The sequence below is a fragment of the Centrocercus urophasianus genome, unplaced genomic scaffold, assembly GCF_019232065.1.
Source record: "Centrocercus urophasianus isolate 14NV4802_14NV808 unplaced genomic scaffold, USGS_Curo_1.0 seq_11, whole genome shotgun sequence".
Taxonomy (NCBI): domain Eukaryota; kingdom Metazoa; phylum Chordata; class Aves; order Galliformes; family Phasianidae; genus Centrocercus; species Centrocercus urophasianus.
The window spans coordinates 65318120-65345660 of record NW_024884253.1 but is presented as its reverse complement, the minus strand read 5'-3'; the positions used below and the strand labels follow the sequence as shown (position 1 = coordinate 65345660).

Below are 27541 nucleotides of genomic sequence, written 5' to 3'. Positions count from 1 at the left end.
CATATTGACTTCATCTCTCTTTGGCTACCTTACCCCACATGCACATTTCTTGCAGAAGAATACTATTAATAAAAGAAAAATTATTGGAATGTTTTTGTCTCTTAAGAGACAGTCAGGAAATTGGGCAAACAAGGAAAAGGAATTACAGGCAGCCACCAATTTTGTGCCACTATTTATAAAAAACACCATAAAAATTTCAGCAAGAACAAACTTCCATCTAAACAACCATATGCAACATAAAATTCTGCGTAAATGCTGCAGTCCAGACTGGCAGCAGCCAGTCCATGTGCAAATCAGCTAAACTAGTAGAGCAGGTTATTGAAAATCTCAAGCCTCCACCACCCGGTCTGAAGATGCAAAGACTGGAAAAACTGCTTGAAGTGATAAGAACAAAATCATGCTTCGTGTCACTGTTTTAGAGCTACATAATACTGACCTCGGGACCCCTTGGTAGAGGTCTCTTTATCTTCTCTTCAGGAACCTTCTCTTTCAGGAGTACTGTCTGTACGTCCAGTGCTCCTATCAAAGTGTTTGGCTTGTAACTCAAGGGTTGTTGAGTTTCCAAAGACTTCAATTCAAGACTGTACTGGGATGGATTCAAGTGATGCCGGCTGCACAGATCAACCAAAAGATCCATCACAGCTTTACTGTAAGGAAGAAGACATTCACCGTTAGCACAGAGAACAACATCTGCAAAAAAATTCACTTCTGTTTTAATATCAGAGAAAAAATACAGGACAAGCTGGGGATGTGTTGCTAGCAGAAAACAGTGCTAACGCTATATAGATCACATGAAAACATCTGGAATTAAGAATATTAGAGGCAGACCACAGTGTTGATATAACACTAACAAACATAAGCCTAAAGTGGACAAACTGTATCTTCTCTGCTAATGCACATATTAAATTCTCCAGCTCAAACTCTGCTCTTAAAAGGGAAGATACAAATAAATGACTCGTTCAAGGTACAGTAACCTCCATCTACATTTGAATGAAAATCAAAATGGAATATGAATCTGGAACAAGAGGTAGACAGGATTTTTTCAGCTTAGAGATTGTTCAGAAATTTCTACTGTCCTCCCCAGTTTGACACCAGTAATACTTTCAAGCACAAAACATCCCTCTTTATTTATTTTGGTGAGAATATTAATTCAGTCTACAAATATCTGTTTTCAAGTATTTGCTTTATCAAGACCTCTCATTACAGATGTGATTCCCAAACCACAGGTTTAAGAAGTCTGTCATTTCTGTCTCTTACTCCAAGACACAAAGCAGGGGTAATAACTCAAATCAAGCAGTAAGGCAGCTTGATACTGTCTGATACAGTGGATATAAGCTATGTCTCTCTACACCTCAGCAAGCTCTTCTCAGTACCAAGGTACCGAAAATTCCCAGTAAATACCATCCAGGATCAGATAAAACATGTTTATTAAAACCTGATGTTTATGAAAAATTCTGATTTCGTAAAACTGTATCTTCTATAAACAAACAACCAAAGTCAAAATAGTTACTGGCCTTACTTGAAGACCCTAATACACAAATGGTATTTTTATTCTAGTGGAAATCAAACATTTAAACAGCATATTTCCCAAAGGAACTGGCACTTATTCTTGTAATGTGCATTCTGGAAAAGCGCATAAAGATTCAAAATGCAGAGAAAATCTAAGAAAAAGAAAAGAATCCTTTACAGATTATTAACTACCATTTGTAGCCCAAGAATTGTCCTCAGCTGCAAGCTGCAGGTATCTGGAGATTACTCTTGGGGAATGCCCACCTTCTTTCTAGGTATATACTGTTGGCCAACAACTGGTCAAGAAGTCTCTGAAGAATGCTGGAGGGCTAATGACAGAGAAATGCAATGAAAATGAAAAACAAGTCTACTCTCTTATTAATGGACAACAGACTAACACACACATAAATGCTGACTCTTGTGTAAGAGGTAAGAAATAGTTCAAGGACCTTCTTTACAGTAATCTATTTCAAGTTTAAGTGAGTTCTGCAGTGTGAACTGAGGAAGTGACATGCATTGAACATCTGAAATACATGATCACATTTGAAGAGAATGAAACTGAGTGAGAAGATGAAGATTGAATGAGGAAAACATTAACATATACAGGAGGCATCAGTAAAAAAGATCACTGTGGTAACTGCTAACATAAAGATTAGCTAAACAGAAACGTGTATCCAGGTCACTTCATGACATTTTCAGATGACTTATTCTGGTGATATCCTCAAACTGCAGATGCCCCTATTTTGCAGTGACTATTATTTCAAATGTAACAACCCACAAAACAGAAACACTTATATATAGTAAGTCCAGACTATAGGAAAATTCTACACACTCTGATATTTAAATAAACATTCATTATGCTGTGCAGTAGTAAGCATTTTTAAAAGTGTCAGTCTGTCTGATAAAGATCTCAGCTTGTCTGCTTACAGAATCATTTCTTTCAAAGTGAAATTTGCATGCTTTTTTTCCGCTCAGCCTTATTACTATTGTTTCAGAGAAAAATAAATAACCTGGCAGAACCACAACACATGGTGTTCTATTTGCTACGCATTTTTATTTAAAGTGAAATGCTAATGTATCGCTGTAGTGCGTATTGTGATAATTCATTCAAGTGTAGACTCTTATTGTACTCTAAACACTAAAAAAACCACCAAGAAACCTGCCCTCAAATAACACTTTCTTTTTAATACAAATCTATATTCCTTCAGAAGAGCAGTTTATAATTCTGTGTACTTTCCAGCAAAATTATGAAATATGTTAAGTAGTAACAGTGTCTCAATTTCAAGATTAGAAACCTCACCAGCCATTACAGAAAATAAGTTGCAGACAATCACGAGTTGAAGAAATTTGTCCAGACAATGAACAATTTTAAAATCCAGCCAAACATGAGATTTCACTTGATTGTTGATTACAGAACAGGTTAACGAAGGTTAATGAACATTTAATGAAGTCTGAAGCATAGTATCCTGTTTCATACTGCTCAGAATATGCAATTGTTTCATGAAAAGCATTCACCTGTACCATTTAGGAGTAGAAATTAAGCAGTATCTCTGAAGCTTTTGAATGAGCTTCAAAGTGCATAGTATGCTTTTCCCAAAATGTAAATTAGGGAAAAACATTTCAACAAAACTTCAAAAGGATAAAAAACTACATGAGGTTTTCAACAAACAAAATTTAAAATTCGTATGTTTCTAGAGATGTAAGAGTTGGGAGTCCTTGCAATAAGGTTAGTCTTTTATCAGACTTCAGTTTCACCAACTCCACAAATTTTTCTTTTCAAATGCAATACTGTTCAGACTGACTTAAACTGGAAGTTTATTTCTCCATACGTGTAGCACATACAGAAGAGAGCTATCAAGCACAGCCAAGAAAACGGTACTGAACCACCTACTAATGTAAACCTAGTTTTTTTTTCTAAAATAACTTTTCCTGAGATAAATGTAGCTCTTGGAAGATGCAAAGCATCACTCCTTTCCCTGCTTCAATCTTGTTCAAGACATATCAGTACTTTAACCTCACTGTGAGATAGGGTAGAAAACAATTTGAAATCCAGGCAAGTTGGACCATAAAAGACTAATTCTAAAGCTGAAACAAATTAAATGCCTCTGTATTCCCAAATGTTGAGCTAAGAAACATACTACTTTCTCTTTTAGCAAGACTTCACTGAAGTTAGGGTGGAGACCAAATGCTATGTGACAGATGCTAAACATTCATCACTGATAAGCAAACAGAAGAGCACAGAAATAAAAATGGAAAATGAACCCAATTTATGATTCAGACAAGATGGTTCAAACAACTATTTTTAGCAAAGGACAATATTTCAGCTTCATCCTGATGTTGTACTACTAAGCTGTTTGACATTTGAAAGCAAGTCTGGAAATTAGAGATTAACTGTTGTGTCAGAGATACTCATCAGGCTGAAGTCTGACTCGGTAAGAGCATGTTGGACCGTTTGTGTACAGCTGTTCACAAGAAAGATGTAGCAAAGACATCTAGAATTTCAGAAAAAAGAGCAAGTTCTTTTGGATGTGGCTTGACCTAATCTCTCTGGGACCATACAGAATATTCTATTTTAAAATACTATCTTGTACATCTAGGAGATGATAAGAAAGCTGTACTCTGTAGAATGACATTGACTCCCCTGCTCCCTTCTACTTTCATGCTACAAATGTTCATAGAATCTAATTGGAGGAATTATTTTTTTTTAATTTAGGTGAATTTCAAACACATATTAGGAATCGACAATGATGGACTGTAAAAGACAAATGGTAGCGTTGAGAAAGTGAGCTGAAGTCTGAGGCTTTACTCATGTGCAGTCAAAAAACAGAGAACCGTCACTACTATTTTCTCATGCTCCAAAGCAGGCCAGGAATCTCATGAAAGGACTAGTAGTTTTCCAACACAACCAGAAATGTGTAAACGCAGAAGGCAAACTATATCATAAGAAGTCAGGAAAGCATGATAAACATATTAATAAACGCTTTCCTTTTGTTAATTTGCTGAGGAGTGTTTGGCTCTCATTTTCTATACTGGATATTCATCAGGAAAGCAAGATGAGGCAGAAGACTGGGTTTGTCAAGCCTTCCACATCTTCAATCTTTCATCATTCTCCATGTTGAGCTATAAGCCAACAATTATTATCAATTAAGTCTCTCACTGCAAATTATATGAAAATATTCTGTGATTATATTAGCTTTTTGTTGCAAGTAATGCATGCAGACCAATCTGTCCTCCACTATTTACTGAACAGGACTACTGACTTATCAGGCTGCTGACACTAGAGGTCTGTATCTGCATTAACCAGGAAGCCCTCTTCAGTGTCACTCAGCATGAATGCAGACAGATGCACAATCCCTGTATTTGCAGGTTACCCATAATTCGTGAGAATCACAAATAGAAAAGGTTTCTGGTAATTCTTGTGAGCTTTTTCAATTATGCTCTAAATGTCTAATCATCCCCTCTGTCAGATCTGCTTACAGTTGGTGTGGATCTCCTGCAGCACCATCTATCCTTTCAGGACTTCATGCAGGCCTCATAGAACAATATAAATACGGGTTAGTTGTGGATGGTATTTTATAATTCTATGGGGATAGGCAAGTAGACAGAAAGCCTAACAGTTCTACGTGAAAACTTCTACATGTTTTACAACAGAATTTGCAGGGACTGTTTTTGTTTTTGTTTTAAGTGGTTTTTTTTTAATACCATTTTAATGCTACACACACTCCTTAAGGACTCAACACTCTTAAACTGTGCTACGCATTTCCAAAAAAAAGAGAGACTGTCAGCTTCTGTTGATTTTTATAAATAAAGCTACTTCAAATTTCCAGATTCTAATAAAATATCTTTAAATAAGACACATTTTCTCTTTTTCTTGAACCATCTTCCAAGGAAATTTAATGATAATTTTCTGTCCTCCTGCTGAGATTTAGCAGAACTTTCTACAAAGAGAACAAAGTAAAATTGATGACATACTCCCTTTGCTTACATACGATGAGCAATTTGAAAGAGAGAATTTTAACTCTTAATTTGGTTAATTTATAATAACTTTAAATGATACTAATTGACTACAGCAACTACATTTTTGAACATCCTCTAGTGTACTTCACTGCTCTGTGAAATTATTATTTATTATTTATTGCTCTTTTCTGAAATTATCCAAACATTTTTTTTTTATTATGATGCAAGGGTTTGCCAATTTTTCTATGAAAGAAAAGCTATTTTCCCAGAGTATTCTAAACCAATTTTTAAAGAATTCAGTTCCACTATTGGCCATAACAATACTGAATATTTACAACAGTATAAGCAATAGCAGAATTTTCTGAAACGTCTTTCTGTGGCATCACTATACTTAAAAAGAGCAAAAGAGGAAAATAATGTAGTAACTGAACTAGCTCTCATACTTGTTCCAAACTAAACTAAGCTTTTTTTAGTCTGTTATCTTCTCACTAAATGTTTACCTCTGATGATCTCTGTACTTCGCCCATTTAACAACATCAAGGCAATGCAAAAAGAAGAGAATACCTGCACTCTCACCAAAACCTGGAGACCTAGGTCAATCCAACCTTTAAAAATTTCAAATGCTTTTGGAATTTATTTCAAGCTTGCATTCCAAATCACTTAAACTGTAACCACTTCTAACATACGGAAAATTTTATCTTCTGCTGGTGAGGAAGAATAGCAGCACCCATGAGGACAATGTCACACAGGGCTCATTAGACAGTGCTCACCTCCTACTCCGTCAATTGTTTGGGTAAGGCACCCAATCCTTGGCTTCCAAACCCTTTCCCTTCCGACAGCTAGTTGCCCATGGCAGGTGCCAGTAGCGTCCAGTCCCAGGGCTCATGGCCATGATGTGGGAAAAGACCCACTGCCCATATCTGGCATCTGTGACACACAGGTCAGCAGAGGAGTGTTAGCAGCGCTTTCATTACCACCTGTGCTGGAGCCTCAACATGCAGTCCATGGGGGGAAGGCAAACAGCTCCACAGAACAAGGTGAACGACATTTTCATTGCCTTGAGAGCTTCACGTACACCAGAGGAATAGCCCTAATGAAACATCTAAGGTTTAATTTTAACACTCATCTCAAGGTTTCAGTCCACAAACTAAAGACTGCAATAACAAAAATACTCAACTTCAACACAAGGGAGGAGAAACGGAGGTGAGAAGAAGTATCTGAGACAGACTGTTTATTATACAGGGATCCTCCCTTTGTCCTTTGCTCTTCTAACTTGCATGTTATTCAAAAGGTCCCATTAAAACACTGCTCTTGTAATGATCTTGGAGTGGATGGTCTTTGTTGTTTTTTTTTTTTCTGAGGGAAAAGCTACTCATACAGCATTGATATCTCTCTATACAAAATGCTGCAGGAAGATTAAAGGTCCTTTCCAACCCAAACCATTCTATAATTCTATGATTTCCCTCTCATTAGCTCTCCAAATGCCTATATTTGCCAATGAAATACTAGTTTTTTATTTTGCCACCTCATGGTCTGTGAATTTCATTTCCTGTCCTAGTTTCTAGACCTGTTCATTTCTTTCTCTCACTAAATCCAAGCCTCTGCCATAAAATTTTGACCACTAAACGTATAATCAAAAAGCTCTGATGGGCATTGCTTTCTTTTCAGACCTTCAATATCATTCTGGCTTTAGGGTCACAGAAGTTACTGCTAGCACTAGCCTCCTCAGTGTGTCTAAGCAAACACTATTTTCAGCAAGAAATCAGAATGAAGAGCGAAGCACCAGAAACTATCAGCCACTGCACAATTCTTCCTCAGCCATCAGAATACACGAATCAACAAACAGTCAGTACAGACAGCTATATAACATCAAGATAAAGTTTTACAAGAAAGCAGATAAACTTACATAGTTCACAGATGTAAAATAAGCACAGACTCAGATTTATTGGTGGGCAACTATACATCCTCCTAATCTGGTATCTGACCTTGGTAGTACCAAATGACAAGAAGAACCTCTTTCCCATTCCATGGAAAATCCAACATGTTTTTATACAAAAAATGTTTCCCCAAAACAAGCAGATGCTTTGCTACCTATGAAAACGTAATATATTTGTGAAAACAGAATCTCCAAATTTGATGGAACATTCATTTTCTGATCTCATTTCTTGGCAAATGCTGTTTGCCAGCAGTACTACGCCAGTACCACTGTATTGGAAGATAACCCAGCACAGCCTAAGCCTAGCCCAGCAGCCCTACATTAGAAGACAGCTGCCCATACGTATGGTGAGGGTCATTCACAAGAAATACAGTGACACAATAACTGCTAGTTCTTTCCTTTCTCATAAGAAGGGTCCCTAATACATGGGCTTTCAGGACTCTGGTACAGCATATGCCTAAAATGTAAGGAGAAACAAGACAGAGGAACTTTGTCAACCTAAAAAAGGAGACACAAATATCATTAATTATTCTACTGGGAATGGAAGGCTGTAAAATGAGGAAGCTAGCCAAAGTCTTACCTTCCTTGTACTGTGCACTTCTGTTCTACCCCACTGGGTAAAATGACTATGAAGTCCACCATTCTATTTATCATATTCTCCTTCATGCTCACAAGGTTCTGATCAGAAATTACGGCTGTCTCTGCAGATGACTTCTGCTCACTGTGAGTTCTACTGGCTGCAGAAGGTTGGTTTGGTGGAGGAGGAGCACGAGCTTTCATTCTTCTCCTTAAGAAAAAAAGGCAAGAAGAAAATTAAAAATTTTTCACGAGCAAATTAAAATATGCATTAACGAGAAAATATATCCTTTCAGCCATAATCTCAGATAATTTCTAGAAGTTCCTACAGCAAAAGTCATTTTTCTTCACCACAAAACTCTTCAATAGAGCTGCATTTTATTTTTTACTTCTTCCTCTATGAAAATGCACTAATTTTTTAATTATTCGTGTACTCCTACTGCTTGCTTTCCAGGCCCTAAGGTAAGAATCAATTCCATAATTAGGATATGAAAATAATCATTCTTCTGTCAAGTACAAAGCACATTTCTATGAAGAGAGAATCAGAACTGGGTCCAGTCCAGACCTGATTCAAAACACAGTTGTATTTATGTAAATGAATAGTTCCAAGTAAGAGGAGCAGGAATGGAGCTAGGATGAACTGTAATTCAGCAATGTTTGGGTTCCACAGCACTATTCTAGTTGAAATACTGTCTCTTTCTCTGTCTTAGTGAGTAGGATTAAATTTGGCTCATTGTACTTCATAAGAAAGGGCCATGAGATGCTCAACCCCAGTGATATTTCTTACCACCCAACACAGAGACTACAGCGCTTTGAAAGCAGCCAGGAGAGCTCATTCTCCAGCAAAGGCATACATGCTACATACAGAAAAGCAACATCAGCTTGCACCAACCAAGCCACACGATTTGCAGAAAGATAAAACTGCCACAGACTCAAAGTCTCCTTCACTGGCAAGCAGTGTGGTAGATAAGCAACTGCTTCATGCTGTCAACTTCTGAATAGCCGACCTCATACCAAGCATGTGTTTAAGAGAAATTATTCTGAAGATTAATATCTGTCACTTCCACTGATTTTTGCCTAATTTAACTCAGATTTCAGTGAAACAGATGGTAAAAAGCAATAAAATATTTACTGAGAAATTATTACTCAAGCTTACTGACTGAATTTTTAATCTGTCTTTAGGGTGGCAAGAAGAGCATACATTATGATTCTATACATCATCTTCATTCAGCAAAAAACATAAGCAGACCCAGAAAAAAAGAACACAGAAAAAGTACTCTACGAGTGCAAGGTTTAGTGTTCAATCAGACAAGGGCAAAACTGTGGTCAAGAGAAAATTAATTTCAAAAAAATTTCGAAATCTTACAGCTACTTCATCAGGACACCGGTGAAGATGCTGATACTTCCATTAACCTGCTACATGCATAACAAACAGCTTTCCCTACAAATAAGCAGGGAGCTCTACTGCCATCTTTACTACCATACAGCATTTTTTTCCTATGAGACATTTTCTCTAAACATTCCCTTTTTATCCTACACACACCCAATGTGTCATGAAGGCCATCAACTGCTAACTTGTGGCTTCCACTCTCCTGTCATGGAGGTGATGATAAGAAGTTCAAGGTTTTACTGTTTGGCAAATTACCTTCACTTTCTATACCTCCCTGAACCAAACTCCTGATTTATTTACTTGTCTGCAGAGAAGAATAAGAAATAAAAAGAAACTGGGTTTGTCTTTGCTCAAATCCCTTTACGCCCAGCTACAGTTGTTTGTAAGCAGGTGGTGAGAGACACGGGAGTTTTGCATAAACCCATTTCTTGCCAATGAAGTCATTAATATTACTCAGCTTAACAAGTACAACACTGAAAGACTTCAGATCAGTTTACAAACTATGTAACTCTTACTCTTCATATCACCAACTGCATCAATGTAAGCAGCTTATACACAGCTTTGCACAAAATCATTTCAAAGCAAAGCAAAGCTTGTGTCCTGAGCCTGGCACAGCTGGTTGGTTTAATTATGGTTTACCTGTCAATTACTGTTTACTTGTCAATTCCAGACCTCACAGCAAACTGGGAAATACAGCAGTAAGCATGAAATTCAAACAGCTGAAACTGAAGAGACTTGAAATGTCAGTGGAGAAATGAAAAAAGACTGAGTTTTGAAGCTGATGAAAAAGCTGGGAATGAGTTTGGATTGTGCCGTGTCAGTGTTATTCCTTAGCAGTAACATAAAGGCGCAGTTTTCAGACTGAACAAACAAGACCTGACATCTTAACACCAATTTATAGCTCTGAATGGGAACATGATTTTTATTTGGCCACTTCTTAAGTGTTCTCTATATGCAGTGCTGCAGTTACAGACTTTGCACAATGCTACTCTTGCAGGTGTAATTCAGGAGTCAGAACCACCAAAAGATGCAGCTGCACACTGACCAGTGATGCTCACTTTACCTCCATGTAACACTAAGTATTGTTTTTGGCACTGAGCAGTCACAGTCTTTTACATGCTATGGCCCTTCTTATCTTTTGTTCAGGAAGGACAGTACACACCCGTTTCCTACACAGAAATGGGAAAAAGGAATCCAGGAAGTATTCCCACTACAGCCCTGTCAACCTAGCAACAGCTCAGGTGACCTCAGCTGAACTTTCTCCTGAAAGCCTGCAACTGCTTTCCAATGCTTTCCCAGGTGACAGATTTGATGGTTCCAGTGGAAGCAAGATCCTTTCAAGTTCACCAAATCACAGACTGTCAGGAATAGGAAGGGACTTCAAAAGATCTCCTAGATCTCACAGTCTCTTTGGGCAGCCTGTTCCAGTGTTCTGTTCACACAATGAGATATGTGGCACAGGTCTGCACTTCCCAGACACCTTTTTGAGACATCTCTGCATCATCTGAGCTAAAAGCAGCTCAATGAGTCAATGAACGAGAACCTGAGCTCTTCCTCGGATCTGCAAGTGTCTGCTTCCCAGCTCACTTCTGTCATAGCCATGATCCTCCCAAAGGACAATACAACATTAAAATGTACTTAAAATAATGAATTAAAAGCTTGTTGTAAACACATTTACTTTCCATGATACTTATATAACATGCCAAAAGTATTAACAAAAAATGAAAGAAGTTGCATATCTTAGCCTGAGACAGATTCAAACTAGACTTAGCAGCAAATTTTGTTTGCAAACACCTTCCCTATGATCGACACTGAGATACCAGCTAGGCCACTGGCTGCTATTAGCCAGCTGCTGCAGTCAGAAGCAAGAACATTTCATACCTCTGATTCACTCATGGTCACAACCACTGTCTGCATTTCTACCCAAAGAGACAAAGCCACAACATCCAGCTGATCCTGAAACAAACATACAGTAACTTCTAATGAGGAATGGCATAGTTCATTTCATTTGCTTCTGAGCTGATAAAATGCACGTTGCCATGAAATAACCAGGCAGAACACGTAAACAACCTACCAGCACCATTGTCAGCAACAGCATCAGGCTTCCCAAAATAGGAAAAAAAAAAACCCACCACCAAACAGAGCAACAGCCAGCTTAGCTGTAGTACATCCTGCAGAAGAAAAGCAATAGAAACGTAGAAAAGTTTTACCAAATTAAGGAATTCAAGACAGTGCAACACAAGCCCTTTGGACCTATTCTTAATTAATATATAACTATCAAGCAACAAGATCCAACCTTGACTTTACAATTCCATGCTGAAAAAGCACGTTCGCTCTTTCAAACCAAATTGGTTCAGGGAGTTTCATGGCAATGATGGCAATGCAGAGATAAAGAAGAAAAAAAAAAAAAAACGGTGATTTTACTGACTCGACTTTCAGGTGACTGCAGTCTTGCACACATGTGAACTATGAGACACACCTCATACTTAGGAAAGCCAAGGCACAGATGAAACTGAACTCTGCAAGGAAGGTGAAGAATAGTAAGGAGGGATTATTTAGATACACTGGTTGTAAGAGACAGATGAAGGAGAATGGATCCCTCTGATAAATTAGAAGAGAGAACTGTCTTCAACTGACATGGAGAGTCCTGAGGTACTCAATGACTTCATTGCCTCAGTCTTCACTGGCAGTCAGGCTTTTCACGCATCTCATATCTGTGAATCTCTTGATGGGAATGGGGGAATAAAATCCCTCCCATCATAGATTCAGACTAAGTCTGAAATCACTACATTAAGGCTAAATATGTACAAGTCTGCAGAGCCGGATGATATGTATTCCAAGGTACTGAAGGAACTGGCTGATGTGGTTGACAAGCCACTCTCCATCATATTTGAAAAGTTGTAGCTGTCAGGAAAAATTGCTGGCGACTGGGAAAAGGGAAACATCACTCCCATTCTGCAGAAATGGAGAAAGAAAGACCTACGAGCTACAGACTAGCAATCCTTGCCTCTGTGCATGGGAAGATCATGAAACAGACCCTCTTTTGAAGAGATTTTAAGGCACATGCAGACAGAGAGGTGATCCAAGACATTCAGAATGGCTTCACGCAGAGCTGACTGTGCCTGACAAATCTGGTGTCTTTCTATGGTGAAATGATGGCATTGGTGGAAAAAGGAAAGTTAATGATGCAATTTGCCCGGACTTGCACAAGATCTTGTGACATGGTCCTATACCACATCCTTATCTCTAAATGGGAGAAACATGGGTCTGAAAGCTGGACTATCAGGTGGATAAGAAGTTGGTTGGGTGGCTGCAGCTATAGGATTGTGATCAACAGATCTACACCCAGGTGGAGGCTGGTCACAAGTGGTGTTCCCCACGGGTCTATCTTGGGTTCAGTGCTCTTCAACACCCTTATTGACAAAGAACTGTGGGACTGAGCGTACCCTCAGCAAATTACTGATGATATCAAACTAAGTGATGCAGTTCACACAATAGAAAGGTACACCATCCACAGGAACCTTGACAGGCCTGAAAAGTGGGCCCGTGTCACCAAATGATGTTCAGAAAGGTCAAGTGCAAGGCGTTGCACTTGGGTCAGGATAACCCCCGGTATGTGCGAAGACCAGGAGATGAACTCACAGAAAGCAGACCTGCAGAGAAGATTTTGGGGCAGATGAAAAGCTGTACATGAGCCAGCAGGGTGCAGTTGCAGCCTAGAAGGCCAACAGAATCCTAGGCAGCATCAAAAGAGGAGTGGGCCAAAAGGAGAGGAAGGGGATTGTCCCCCTCTATTCTACTCTTGTGAGATTCCATCTGGAGCACTGCATCCTAGTATCATGATTTTGTGATTTTTGGTTTTCGGTATTCCACATCGTAACATCATGTAATGACTGGGATTTAAACTGTTAATGCATTCCAATAATGTCCCTGTACATCACAGAAGTAATGGGATCTGGCCCTTCCTGGTAGAGAAGTCTCTTACTGCCTTGCAGTGGGTGCTGGAGGGTGCTTTCCTAGCCATACCAAGATTTTCAGGTTTGCCTCAGACTCAGGAACTCTCTCTCTCCTATTTTATTTGATTTACTAGTCTCAATTTCAATTAGATTGTATTATGTTGTGTTATCTTGCATTCTGATATCATAGTTAACAAAATAAGTTTTCACAGAATCACAGAATCGTAGAGGTTGGAAGGGACCTCCAGAGATCATCGAGTCCAACCCCCAATAAAAATAAAAAAATATTTTCCTCCATAGATCGTTGTCGCTGGTGTTGGTTTTTTTTTGTTTTTTTTTTTTTTTTTTTCCTTCCTTGAGCCTAGCTCCCACCTCCCTATCCCTTCTCCTTCCCATTTTGTGGGGCTGGGGAGGTGGAGGTGGCAGGGGCAGGGACCTACTGCCCCCCTGTCACAGGCATGGATTGATCAAGTTATTTCTGTGACACCTAGTCTGAAGCCCCCAGCACAACAGAGACGTGGAGGTGTTGGATGAGGTCCTGAGGAGGGATACAAAGATGGTCAGAAGGCTGGAGCACCTTTTATGAGAAACGGCTGAGGGAGCTACACTTGTTCAGCTTGGATTAGAGAAGGCTTTGGGGAAACCTCCTTGTTGCCTTCTCTTACTTAAAGGGAAGAAAACTGACTTTTTACACAGATAGTAATGGGACAAAGGGGAATGGTTTTAAATTAAAAAGGGGAGATTTTGGTTAGAGGCACTGGAACAGGTTGCCTTGAGAAGCTGTGGGTGCCCCGCTGAGGCCAGGCTGGATGATGTTCTGGACAGCCAGATCTAGTGGCTGGCAACCCCTGCAACAGTAGGGGGGCTGGAACAAGATGACCTTTGAAGTCTATTCCCAACTAAGCCATTCTACAATGCTTTGCTTCTATGATACTTCATCAAGATACAGACAATAAGGCAGAAAGATCTCCTGCCTAGTGATCTAGCCTGCAGAGCACATAAACTTCCACTTTTCATCACATGCGGCAAAGCAAATCCAGATCACAGACCAACACAGAGACTCTCAATCACACTTACAGTATACAGTTCTCTCTGCCTAAGTAGAATTTTTTCAGTTTCCAAACACATCAGTTCAGAAAAATTCTAATGCAACGCAAATGCAAAGGAAACACAAACACATTAGAAAAAAAATACAGTCAAAAAGCCAAAAATAAAGCTGAAAATCAAAAACAAAAATGAAACAAATTCTACAAAGATGTAGAATAGAAACAATCAAGGAAAGGGGATTATGATAATGCCCATAGCTACTACAGGAGTTCATCCAGATAGTGCTATGTCACAATCTAGAACTCCAATACATTTTGCCATCTGCAATGTTTCAACTAACTAGACTACACTTATTGCTTGCTCTTTATTGGAGAAAGAAAAAACCAAACTTTCTCAACTTGATTCAGCCTGTCACAGGCAAGATATGCTGACTCATAATACATGCAACGCAGATAGTTTATGCCTTTAAGTGTTTCACAAAAAGAAATAAATTATAGATCTAAAATATGTGACTCTTTATTTCCAGTATTACCGCACATTTCTTAATGTTTTATAATATTAGGAAAATATTATACTTGCTAAACAGCTCAGACTAAATTAACTAAATTAACTGAATTATTCCCGTGCTGATAAGCTCTGGAAAAGCTAAGGTTGCTCCTAATGCTTTATTTCCCCATATTTAAGAATTTTTTTTTTTCTAAACACAGTCTTCACTTGGAATTCTCTGGCCATTATGGTATGTAATTGTTTTACACTTTCCTCTTTTCAAACATTTATCTGAATTTCATATTATTTTAAAAAGACCATTCCATTTTTAAGGAAGGCTCACACTGACAGATATGATGAAAATGGTTTCCTTGAGGCCATGATAAAGTCACCCAAAATAGACAAGAAAAAAATAATTTGTTTCTGGCAAAGAAATTGAAGTCATTTAATTATATTTTTGATCTTCCATTAGATTCTGCTGATGAAAAACCCTACAGCTTTATGTATTTTAAAAATAAAGTGTTAATGCCAGGAGGAAAAAAAAAAGTCCAAGAAATAAGATGAGTGAGAGCACTGTGGAGGAGAAGCAGGGATTAAGTACATGGCTATGCTCCCCTGAAGGTGAAGTTAAAGGAAAATAAAAATCCAGCTGAGATGACACACAGTTTAACAGTAGTAGTTCCTAGCATTGCAGCTCCAGTTTCAATCTTTTTGCAGGCTTAAGCAATAGAAATCAATCATTAAAATGTATAAAACGTGCTGTAGTTTTCTGGTCTCATACATGCAAGCAAAAATGATTGTTCTGAATTTGCTCCCAGAGATGTATCCCCAGATCTCGCCCACTTCAGCAAGAGACTGAGGTGTACCTTCACCAGCAGAGCTTTGGCCACAGCACGAGTACTGCCTACTGCTCAGCACAGGAAGGCTGCACCCTCCTGCCATGGCTCAGCCTCCTGCACTGGTGCTGCTTCACTCAAACGGCAAGGACCAAGCGAGACCAAACTGTCAGTGCACAGGTTGCTGTCCTCAGGTTTGAGGGACTTATAAATCCCCCACGCCTTTAATGAAGCACACCCTATCTTCCAGTAAAAGCCTGATCTTTCTCCTAGTCACAGGTGTGGCCCTTTGTACACCAGTAGAACAAAGCTCACCTATCACAGTCTCATGGCTGCTCAAAAAGTAACGGCTCCTATTTTATTATGTTGGTCCACAACACTAAAGGCAAATATTGGTGGTATGGCAATAGAGGTTGAACCTTCCTGCCAAAATTCCATTACATTTTGTTTCTGTCGGAGAGATGGCAGCACAGGCAGTCTGATAAAATGTGTATGACATGAAGGTGCGTAAGAAGCAAAAGTATGTCACTGAATTCCTCCATGTGGAAAAAACAGCAGCGATACTGAATCTTTATGGAGACCAAATAGTGGAGGTGAAAACAATGATGCAGTGGTGGTGGGTTTCAGCAGCGCTGACAGTGATGTGAAAGACAAGTCATGTTTCAGATAGCCATGCACAGCTGTCACACCACAAAATAGTGTCTCAATCAGCTCATCTGCACTGGTCAGTGGATGATAACAAGGAACTGTGTATGGAGCTGAAAATTGGCTTCAGACACACTGAAGCCATGATGACCACGTTGAAATATCACAAAGTTTACACCAGCTGGGTCCCACAAAAGCTCAAACACAAACAGAAAGGACATCGTATGCAAGTTTGTCAGGACCTACTGAGCCAATACAGTGCTGAAGGCGATGATTCCCTGGATCATATTGTTACTGGTAGTAACGCTGTGATAGGATGGAAAGTACCATGATGATAGCAGGGTGGCAAATACATGTGCTCATCCTCATTTGCTGCAGCCAAAGTACAGCAGCCACAAATGCAGAAAAGAAAGGAAAGAGCTGCTTACCTTCGGAAGGCCTCAGGCACACAGGTATCTCCAGAGACACCCTCACCACCCCCTGCCAATCCTTAAATAAGGTCTGGGAAGGAGTGGACCCTTGCTTAACCCTTTCCAGTCACTGCTTGCACATGTTTGTAACACCTATGAATCACAGATACACTAGGAAGCCTGACAGAGCTACCTGTATCATTTCCAAAAACAAAATGAAATACATACACAAGCCCTAGTGAAAGCCTTTCAAAAGCAGCCAAATCCCAGCATCTGGGATGCCTGCTGCAGTAATGGAAACAGTGCTCTAATAAGCACTGCAAGATCTGGCCTAAAAGCTGTATCACAGGATTTTAGAGATACCGTCTGTCTTCGGTGTGTGCGGAAGATCATACTACAAGCTGGTGCCTTTGAGCTCAATTCCACCATCTTCATTCACGCTTGTGAACAGGAGTGAAATGGGAGAGGAGCTAATGCTGGTATTTGCCTCATCTGTTGAAATACATCTTAAAGAAAAACAGAAGTCCTTTGTGGCTAAAGGCAAGAAAGCATTGAAAGTACTTATTCCAGACTTCTATGATCTAAACTACAGCATTATCACATACGCGTGTCTGAGATATACTGACAGGTTTAACTCTTTAGCTGGGATACGTGACCTGAACAGAAACAAAAGCAACACTAACCATTCATACTGGAGATTGAGTAATGATCTTTGCCTTCATAAAATAGAAAAATAGGCTACTAGGCCAGGATGGTAGAACTTTTTGTTTCACAGAGACATCTGCCAAAGGAAAAAAAAAAAGCTCAGATGAAGAAAAATGCAATAAGGGCAATACAAATGTAGGCTTTTGGATACAAAAGCTTAGCTTCCAGCATCTGAGCCAAAACTACACACCAGTCTCTGAGTGAAGAAAATCAAGGCTGTAAGACTGCTCAAGTGATCTACAGCGAAACCAGCAAAAAACTGGTGCCGTGCATTCAGTGACCAACTCTCTAGTCCTGTTCTCACGATTATCTGTGTCTTCTTCCTCCACTACTCACACAGTCGCACTGTTTTTTGTCCACTTACCAACCACTGAACTATTAGTCAAATTTCATTCCAAGCAAGCAGACAAACAGAAAATAAAAATCAAGAAAATACTGAGGTAACCATCACATTGCTTACACTCGTCTGAAACACTACCAATTATCTTCAGCTATGACTAATGTGATACAAAGCAGCCTGATATAAAATGGAAGAACAAAGAAGAAAAATAACTGCTATTTCTATGTTAATAATGCTTAAGCACAATGGCAACAATAAAAAGACAGAAAAACGAAAAATGCCCATATTAAGATCCCAAATAATACGCATCCAAGATACCACTGCTTACACTTGCAGTGTATTACCCAAGCCTTGCTACAAACATATTCTATGCTTCCCTAGTGATCTGATATCTTCATTGGGCTCCTGTAAGGGTGCATGGTTTTGCAGGAAGAAGGCTACAGTCATGCAGACAGCCACTGCATCGCGAGCTCCCTGCAGATGGTAACTGCTGTGGCTGAACTGAGAAAACCACAGCATTAAAATATCATCAACTGGTAAGACAACTAGCGAGCTTTCTCAGTACTGTTCATGAAGATGTAGCCAGGTTCATGCTGGCTAACTGGATTCTTCCTCACCAGGCTCACCTGTGGGAATATGCTGGCAAGAAAACAAAGCCAAGAGCACTTCTAATTGGGCTGACATCAACACTGGCATTGTGTCCTCTGCACGTTCTGGGCAAACATGCATCCTGCCAACATGCTCTTTCTCCTACTGCCAGCTGGCTCTTTGCAAGGACACAATAATTCTCATCTTGTTGCCTGTGATTGGTGCCACAATGCATCCTGAGCTCTCTAGCAAAACTCTGAAGTCTGGAAATGTGATGTTTCATAGGTTTCATTAATGCTGAATAATTACAGCAGTGTTCATCATGTTTATTAATAGCAAGCCAATGAAAAGCAGTGAAAAGGTAAGTTGATTCTAGACTGGTCAAAAACTACAAACACTGTTAGACAAACCAGAGGCACACCCAGAAATCCCCAGTTAAGGGGTGTCTTCCAAAGTTACCAGTGCTTTACAGATTTCAGTGTGGCTGTCCTTTCTTAATCTTTTCTTATCACTAATTACTTTCAATACGGTCGTTTAAGTAAACAAATATAAAGGTTTATTGCCTAGCAACACTTATAAATTCTCCTGTGGCAATTAGCATAAATTTTGAGATACAACTACAATGTGTATTTGCAGGGAACTGATAATTAAAAAGAGTATACTAGACTGTATTCTTTGTGCTCAGAGTTTTACCTCACTACCATCTACTGAAAATTCCCCTCCTGAGCCTTGCAGAGTATAGATTAGGACTCTGCTATAGAAAAATTTTTCTTTATTGTCTTTTCACAAGGTATATAGAAGAAGGGACAGAGAAACCAACAGCATGTATTTCACTACACATATATATGCACACTGTGAAACTTGACTGTATTTCCTGTGATAATTTATAGTTTTATATATGTTTACAAGCTAGTGGGCATTTCAGTGAAAAAGTACCCGACATTGCTATGGAATAGCATTCCTACTGATGTTTTTTTCAGTGAAGAACGCTCTTGAAAAAGTGTTCATCTGATGTGCAGATGGGGAAGAATTATGTTCAAGGTAATTAACTGCCTAAATACACACACCTATGCAAAACATTAGTATACATAACCAGGAGCCAAGAGATTGCTGTTTCTCATTTAATGAGAATGCTCTAGAACCATCCTGCTGAAATTCACCCATTGCTGAAAACAGTTCATCTTTTCTGAAACAGACCCTACAAAAAACACACCAGTAGCAGTAATGAGGGAGTTTAGCTATCCGCAGAATTAAACCAATAGTCTGTCTCTGTGGCCTCAATGCTCCCTGTCAGGTTTCCCTGCCCTTGAAGAAGTGCTTGTGATCTTGTCACACTGACCTTACATGAAACTTCTATGGGTGGGGAGGTTGCAGGACGCATCCATATCTGATGCCTACTGATCCTACGTACTTAACGTCCAGATCTGATGACACACTGGAGAGAAGCAGGGGGACAATTTACTTACATTGCATTGCCCAGTCTGGAAAATAAAAAACAAGAAACTGTCTCCTCTTGTTTAAAATTATTCTGTAAACCCCAATTCCGTACGGAAAAAAAAAAAAAAAAAAAAAAAAAAAAAAATCACTGAAGAAGTCAGAGCCAGAAGTACAGGGCTGACCAGTTTCTATCTATAGCCAGATCAAATGCCCTACAAGCTTGAACAGTATATTTCTGAGAGCCTGCACTCATATTCAGAAGAATAAAAAATAAAGAATACTAATACATTCTTTCCGCCTTTAATCATCTTCTTAATTAGCATTTATAATTTGTTCTTAATTCACACCCTATCACACAGTAGGAAAATCACATGTATCAGTATATCAAAAAATGTTAATGAAGTAAGTATGTAGTATCAATGAGATAAAGAAATACAAAACTTCAACACAACAGTATTAACTGTGTTCTGACCCCATATTTATGGGGAGCCACAGTTGCTTTTACTAGGAAATCCCAGTGCTTCAAGTGGTAATTGTTTCCTGGTAACAATTTACTTAATAAAATTTCTTATTAAAAAAAAACAAAAAACAAAACAAAAAAAAAAAAAACCACAATAATTTTGCTTTCAGTTTTAAGATATTCCGTTACTACCAAGGGTATAGGAATAAAGTATTTCTTAGTTTGAATTGAAGCCAGATTATTTTTATTAAAAGGAAACCATAACTTTTGTAACCAATCCTACTCCAACCTCATCTCCAGTGTAGAAGGCCTACACTAGTATACAAACAGAAAGCCTGACTGAAAACAAGAAAACAACAACAAAGAAACCTGCAAATGCTAAGTTAACACAGATAAGTACACTAAGAACACCCAAGCTGAGAAGTAGGGCTCTGAAATTTTATCTTGATTTATTAAGAACAGAAATGTTTTAATGCTTTTAAACTTCAGCAAAAAGGATTTGTTCATTCAGACTCCATTTAAAATTCCTTTAATGTATCCTTTAGGCACATGCAGTACTTAATGGATTTTAAATCTAAAACCAAAAAAGGCACATAGTATCAACCTAAGCATTTAACAGTTTCATGAAGTGCAAACTGTGAAGTATCAATAAACCAAAAGACATGCCAACATATCCCTAGAGAATCAAATTAGAGGGGAAGGAGCCAAATACTCTTCATCACACACACTCAAATCAAATATTCGATCATACTGAATATTTTAGTGATGTGATGCACTGGCTCAGCACATGAGACAGGCAAGAGTCTGGGCCGTTATGGACTCTGCAGAGCAAAACCAAGACCTTGAATCACCCCAGGACCAGACTGGAAGCCATGGAAACGTGCTACACATTGTAAATGAGAAATACTAGTAGGAGAGCAAAGGTACTTATCACTGAGGAGATTTAAATCCTACTCAGAGATAACCCAATGCAAACATGCCAAAGGCTGCTCTGCAAGTACTGATGGGGCATCACAGCAGTGACAGCAAGTTTGTACAGACATGCCTTAGCTAGCTGCAAACACAACACAGCCTACAAAACCAATACAGGATTCAAGATACACTGGCTTACTTTACAACAAACATAAACTGCCATAGTCACATTAGAAACAGCACAAGCTATGCATATATCAAATGTATATCAACAAGTATGAGAGTTTAGAACTAGTCTTTTAACCAAGAGAAAGAGGATTTCCACTTCTGAAACATTGGATGACAGCTTCCAAGCACCTTCCAAGCAAGGTGATTAGAAAGCCTCTTGTCTTTACTGGCCAACAACTTCTCAAAGGCTCTTTAAAAAGCTATTATGTTAGGCTTCTCTTTCCTTCTGCCAGTCAAACTGAAAAAACATAATTCCATATGAAAATCATGTTAAAATCTGGCAGCACATGACTCTACAAGAAACAGGGGTGCCTGTCCTGTCTTCTAGCTGCCATCTGGGAACGCTGGATGAAAACAGAAGAGGGAAAGGAGAGCCTACAGTTTCCCCCTCCACACACCTGAAAGGGAGAAATCTTGACCTCAGTGAGGTCAATGGGAGTTTTGCAACTGACCCTGTAGACCCAGGCTCCTAGCCTGGCAGCAGCCAGTAGAGCTCAGTGAACCCTCTGCATCATACTTCCCAGCCTGGGTACAGCTGTGGAGCACCAGGACACGCCTAGCAGCAGAACAGCACCTGGGAGAAGCCTGGGGCACCAGGAGCAGCTGCACAGCACTGTCCTGGTCAGATCTGCAAAGGTACACTCATACATTCTCAGTAAATCTTATCAAAAACTGGAAGTACCATGCATAACAAGTATATCTAAAAATAAAGTTAAATTAAAAAAAGGGAAAATCTAAGGAAAAAAAAGGTTAATGAAAAATGCAAGCAAATTTATCATCATACATCACCGCCTGGACTTTGTATCATTTCCGATTCTAAAATGGGAGACAGAGCTCAAGGAAACCTGAGGATGCAAGATCAAGTAGAAGCTGCCTACTTTCACATCACAGCCTCTGTGGTCACTCCTCCGAAATAGGAAGGTCAGTGGCATAGTGATAATTGGTGAAATTACCAGAGTGGAGCCAGCACTGCCCAGGCCAGGGCCTGACAGCTGCTCGCTTAACAGATGTTGGCACCGTTCTTCCCAACAAGAGACAAGAACGCTTGACTGCAAACAGACCCAGCATCCTCTCCAAAGTGAATCCTATGTGCAACTTATGGTGCAAACTTCCTCCAGAGAGGTCTCTTCTGCTGAACCTGATGCAAATGGCATCCAAACAAAACTGCAGGGCAGAGAAACACTGGTGAATTCCAAAAAGTGAAAGGGATTCATCTTCCTAGCTGAGTCACAGGTTTTCCACGGTCAATACAGGAGAGCAGAAGGCAAGAAGGGAGCTGAAAGATTTAAAGACAGCATTTCAAGTTGATGAGAGTCAGACCGAATCCCTCAACAAGCAACACAGAGCTCCGGGATATCTGACAGACCCTACAGAAAAATGCTGCCTGTTATATGGGGGGTATGCCTAGTTTCATAAGGCATGCCTAGTTTCCCCTCCTTCCTGCATAAAACCTTTTTTTTCAGCATTGTTCGAGTGTCTTTTTTGAAGTATAAGCCTAAGCAAAATCATGCATGAAAGCTCCTTCCTCTCTCCCAACTCCTTCATAGTACAAACAATTGCAAATAATTAGTTACGTGTATATGAAATAACTTTTTTCATACCCTTACAAAATTCTACATTCAGAGGTTGATTTCTGCTGTCACAAGGTGGGGTTACTTATGTCACATCATTAAAGAACTCTGCTTCAATATGTTGATAGCCTGTCATCACAACAGACCATATCAAATCTTAAGCAAATGAGTTAACAGTCTGGTGGTACAGTACTGCTACATGGTTCCGGTACCCGCAAAAAATGAAAACACTGCTACTATTCATTACACTAACCTACCTTTGTTTTCAGTGTCTTACCAGGACCCAGAGAAAACACATCCGCTGGCTCCCCAGCAAACCTGGGTGTGCCGCAGTACCTGTGGCTAATTGCATGCACTGAGCATGAATCATTAACCCAACAGTGGGGCAGGAAGGCAAGGAATAACCAGCCCTCACCCCACTGCTCACTCACAAGTCTGATTCTGAGTCCTCTCAGATCTGAGGAGAGAGATGCTGGAGGCATCTGTAATCCATGAAGTCTCTTGGAGACAACACTGCCTATATCAAACCCTCACAGCAGGATATACTGCGTATGACAGAGCAGTTGTTGTGCTAGGTCCATAAACACAGGAACAAAGTACAGTGAAGTTCTGCCCGGCCTATGTGTACCAAAACCTGCATCCCCTGCTATCAGACATCATACATCTTGGCTTTTGTATGAGGAAGCATAAAATTTCTGGAAGCTCTTGACATACACCAACAGCATCAGCTTCACATAAGCAGCAACCTCAAGTGCACTGAACACACACAAATCAAAATACTACTTGCAAGCAGTCCTATCTCTGTCAGTGTACAAAGACTTACTAACGCATCAACCTGACTCCAACTGCAGCCACACAACTGTTAAGAGCAAAGTTTACCACAAGCTTCCTTGATTGCAGGATTAAGATCCAAAGAGATGGGGTAGGAGGAGAAAAGTGAGAATTTCATTTCATCTCTGTTGCTTCTCTCAAAACAAATAATGAATTAAAAGCTTAATCTTTCACTGAATAGCTGGCATGTTGACAATCATGGCAAATGACAGTCAAACGTATACAAATGGTGTCACATAACAAGTCTAACCACTTATTTTTAAACTTGGAAGAGTCTGAACAATTGAAAATATCTGGGTTGGGCTTACAAAGTAATTCCACACACCCTTTCCATGTCCTTACAGCTGGTAGTTGCATATGGCACCGGAAAGAGATAAGAAAACTGAAACAAACAAAGGACTACACTCATGGTATTCATGAGAGAACAGTACATAGAATATCACCAGTTTTAACTTCTGCTGGAGAAAATTAAGGACTGGGAAGAACTCAGTATGTAATACCAACATAAAGAATTGGTGCTAGCATAAAAATGCTTCAGAAAAATAAAATATTCTGATCTGTTAGTGGTCTCTCCTGTCAATTAGCAAACTTTTCCACATCAACTTAGTCCAAGCAGACAAGAAGTAGGTTTTTAGATTTTAATTATGTATTTATGCATGAAAAGAGAATTTCTAACAATCCATAAACATCTTCACAATTGAAAAACAAACAAACAAACAAAAAAAAACGTTAGCAGAAACCATACTCTACCTTCATTTGTTTCTGCTTCAGCAAGACCAAACACGGCAGTGTATTTCCAAGTATTTTGCTACTCATTTTCCATATACAAATTATGGCTGTCAGAGGTGGGTATTCTAAAGGATGTGTACAGAGGCCTGCATGTCTAAGTGGAAAGGCGAGTCTTCCACCTGCCTGTCTGACAGGCAGCAGCCAGGCTGTGCTCAGGCTCATGGCCTTCTGCCATTCTCCAGGTGAGGTGACAGCAATGCAGGGCTGGGATAAGCAGTCTCTTCCTGCCGCTCCTTTCTCCTCACTCGTCTCCTCTTCACCCTTCTCCCGCATTCCACTGTGGGTCCTCCTCTGCACGCCCCCAGTCCCTTCAGTGCTCCACCAGCTCTGCCAAAGAGCTTTTCTTGCCATGCCTGCCCCACTACTCTCTCATTGCTGCACACTTGCCATTTCTTACATAGAATGGGATCTTGCTGTCCCCTCTACAATATCCCTCCATAACCCAAAGCAGATCCCTCCGCTTCTTTGAGCTCACCTACTTTCTACTTCTCCATCAATTCAAATATTAACCAAAGCGCTCAGACACTGTGGGAGCAGAAAGCTTAGCAAGCTGTAAACAGAGAAGACAACAAAAACAAGATTTCTTGATGATGCGTCTAGTGATCTATGAACAGGTCAATATGTAGCATGTGGGTTGAAATGACTCACAAGCAGACCAAGTGGCAGGCTATGTTTGAATAGGCATGTGCTAGATAATCCATTGCTTCTATAGAAAAAATACAAACCAGTTGTAGCAGCTGAAGCCAGCATCAACAGTCACCACTAAAACCCATGTTTGTGCCAAGACCAAGAATGCTATGCAGTAAAAATAATGTGCATCTCTTACAGCCAGCTCACCTCCCAGGGAATCACCCAGTCCACCTTCATTCCATGCCAATGGTGCTATGCACTTTATGAAAGCACAGACAAGTCAGTTATGACTCTTTATTAGAATTACTTTTTGGTATCTTCATTACTGACATTGACAATGGGGTCAAGTGCACCGCAACAAGTTTGCTTATGACACCAAGCTGTGGGGTGCAGTTGACATGATTGAGGGATGGGATGCCATCCAGAAAGACTCAGACAGGCTTGAGCACAGAGCCCAGGAGAACCTCATGAGGTTCAAAAAATTCAAGTGCAAGGTCTTGTTCCTGGGTCAAGGCAACATCTACTACTAATACAAGCTGGAGAATGAAAGGATTGAGAGCAGCCCTGTTGAAACACCACCTACCTGGGGGTACCCATAGATGGGAAGCTGAACATGAGACAGTAATGTGCCCCCACAGCCCAGAAAGTCAATCATATCCTGGGCTGCATCAAAAGAAGCATGGGTGAGGAAGGTGATTCTGCTCCTTGGTGAGGCCTCACCTGGAGTACTGCATCCAGATGTGGTGTCTTCTGTACAGGAGAGACATGGATCTGTTGGAGTGCATCCAGAAGAGAGCCATAACAATGATCCAAAGGACGGAATACCTCTCCTACAAGGACAGGCTGAGAGAACTGGGCCTCTACCAGCATGAAATCTCTGATTATTTCAAGGAAAACAAAGCTCCATATCATTTTTGCCCTGATTTCTTCCTCTGACACTTAAATCTAGCACACCTGTGAAACAGAAGTGTTTTATTCCCAAGTGGTTGTTTGTGAATACCTTCAGACAAACTTCTATTAAACTTTCAAAGCTAGCCTTCATTTAAACAAACTTCCAAAACTTTTCCTGAACACAGAAATAAAGCAACCCAAGCACCCAGTGAAACCAATTACACAGAAAAAAAATTTCTAACAGTTGTTTCATAAAGCCAGCTAAAAAAAGATGTTACTTCAGTGTCAAACACTAAACACTACCTCTTAAGGCATAAGGAAGTAGTGAAAGATCTGAATAATGGCAAACAGACTCAATATTCTAAACTGCAAAATACCATATCCATATTTTTGCTTCAAGTTTTCCATTAGCTTGCTAGTGAACACAGGCCAGTAAAATAAGGATTATAAATATTTAAGATATTAACTTCTCACTCAGAAGAGTTGGTAGTAAAAGTTTTCAAAGCAATGAGCCAAATTCAGATACTCCTACTCAACCTGGGATCTTCAAACAACGCAGCTTTAAAAAAGCAACTCGTAAAATACAGTACTGTCACAGTAATGCAACTGTATTCCTGCAGCCATGCTTACACCCTGCCACCCTTTCCAGGGAGTTAGAGCTGCTTGAACACCACTTTCTGAAGACAGATTCTGGGTTGTTTCCTATGGTCAGCAGTTCAAAAAGGCACACAAAATCTCGTCAAGTAATATGCTTCTATTTAAATGGCTCACACTTATAGCTTTGTTTCTATTTTCAGAGCCCTAAAACTTGTTATGTTTCTCTTGGGAGGTATGAAAAGGAGAGGGAGAAAATAAAAAGGTGTTTATTTACATTGATACTATGCATTTGTCTCTAGATGTTTGTAAGTAATCTTAATTCAAAAGTTTTTTTAGCACAGCTGTAAAATGAAAGCATGTCCAGAAGCAAAGCATGCCCAGGGAGGCAGACGAGTCTGTCAGGGAGCTCTGCTGGGTAGCAGCAAGACCTCGGGTGCTGGAGCAAGGCAAAGCAAACAGCGTGAGCTGCAATTCCCACACCCCACGGCATTCTGGCGCTTCAGATGTGACAGACACACACGTATACTTCCACCTGCTGAATTCTGACTGCTCATGATGAAAAACAAGTATGGGAGCCAAAAGAGCCCCTTCCCTTTCATAAAACTATGCAAATTACACCATCGCCAGAGTACTCACTCAAACCTCAAAAGGCAAGAAAGCATCTCAGCTACCTTGACTGGATAGAGACAAGAGAGTAAAAATAAATAAATAAATAAATAAATAAATAAAAAGCCAGAGAGTCTCATTTTGTAACAGCCCATACAGAAATAACACTTATTTACAAGCCATTAATTGCCTGGGTATGTAAATCAGC

The 27541-nt window shown here is 39.8% G+C and overlaps 1 protein-coding gene across 7 annotated transcripts in view; it reads right to left on the bottom strand.

Annotated features, from left to right (window-relative positions):
* Nucleotides 1-27541, bottom strand: part of COBL (cordon-bleu WH2 repeat protein) — a 150677-nt gene that overhangs the window by 102026 nt on the left and 21110 nt on the right. For 6 of the 7 annotated variants that reach the window (XM_042839621.1, XM_042839622.1, XM_042839628.1 and 3 more), the window contains exons 2-3: nt 7983-8189; nt 437-647 (exon numbers count right to left, since the gene is read on the bottom strand). In XM_042839621.1, coding sequence (XP_042695555.1) covers nt 437-647; nt 7983-8189 — 418 coding nt within the window. Of the gene's footprint in view, nt 1-436; nt 648-7982; nt 8190-11442; nt 11527-27541 lie in introns of those variants that run through there. The other variant, XM_042839625.1, reaches the window with a different exon arrangement.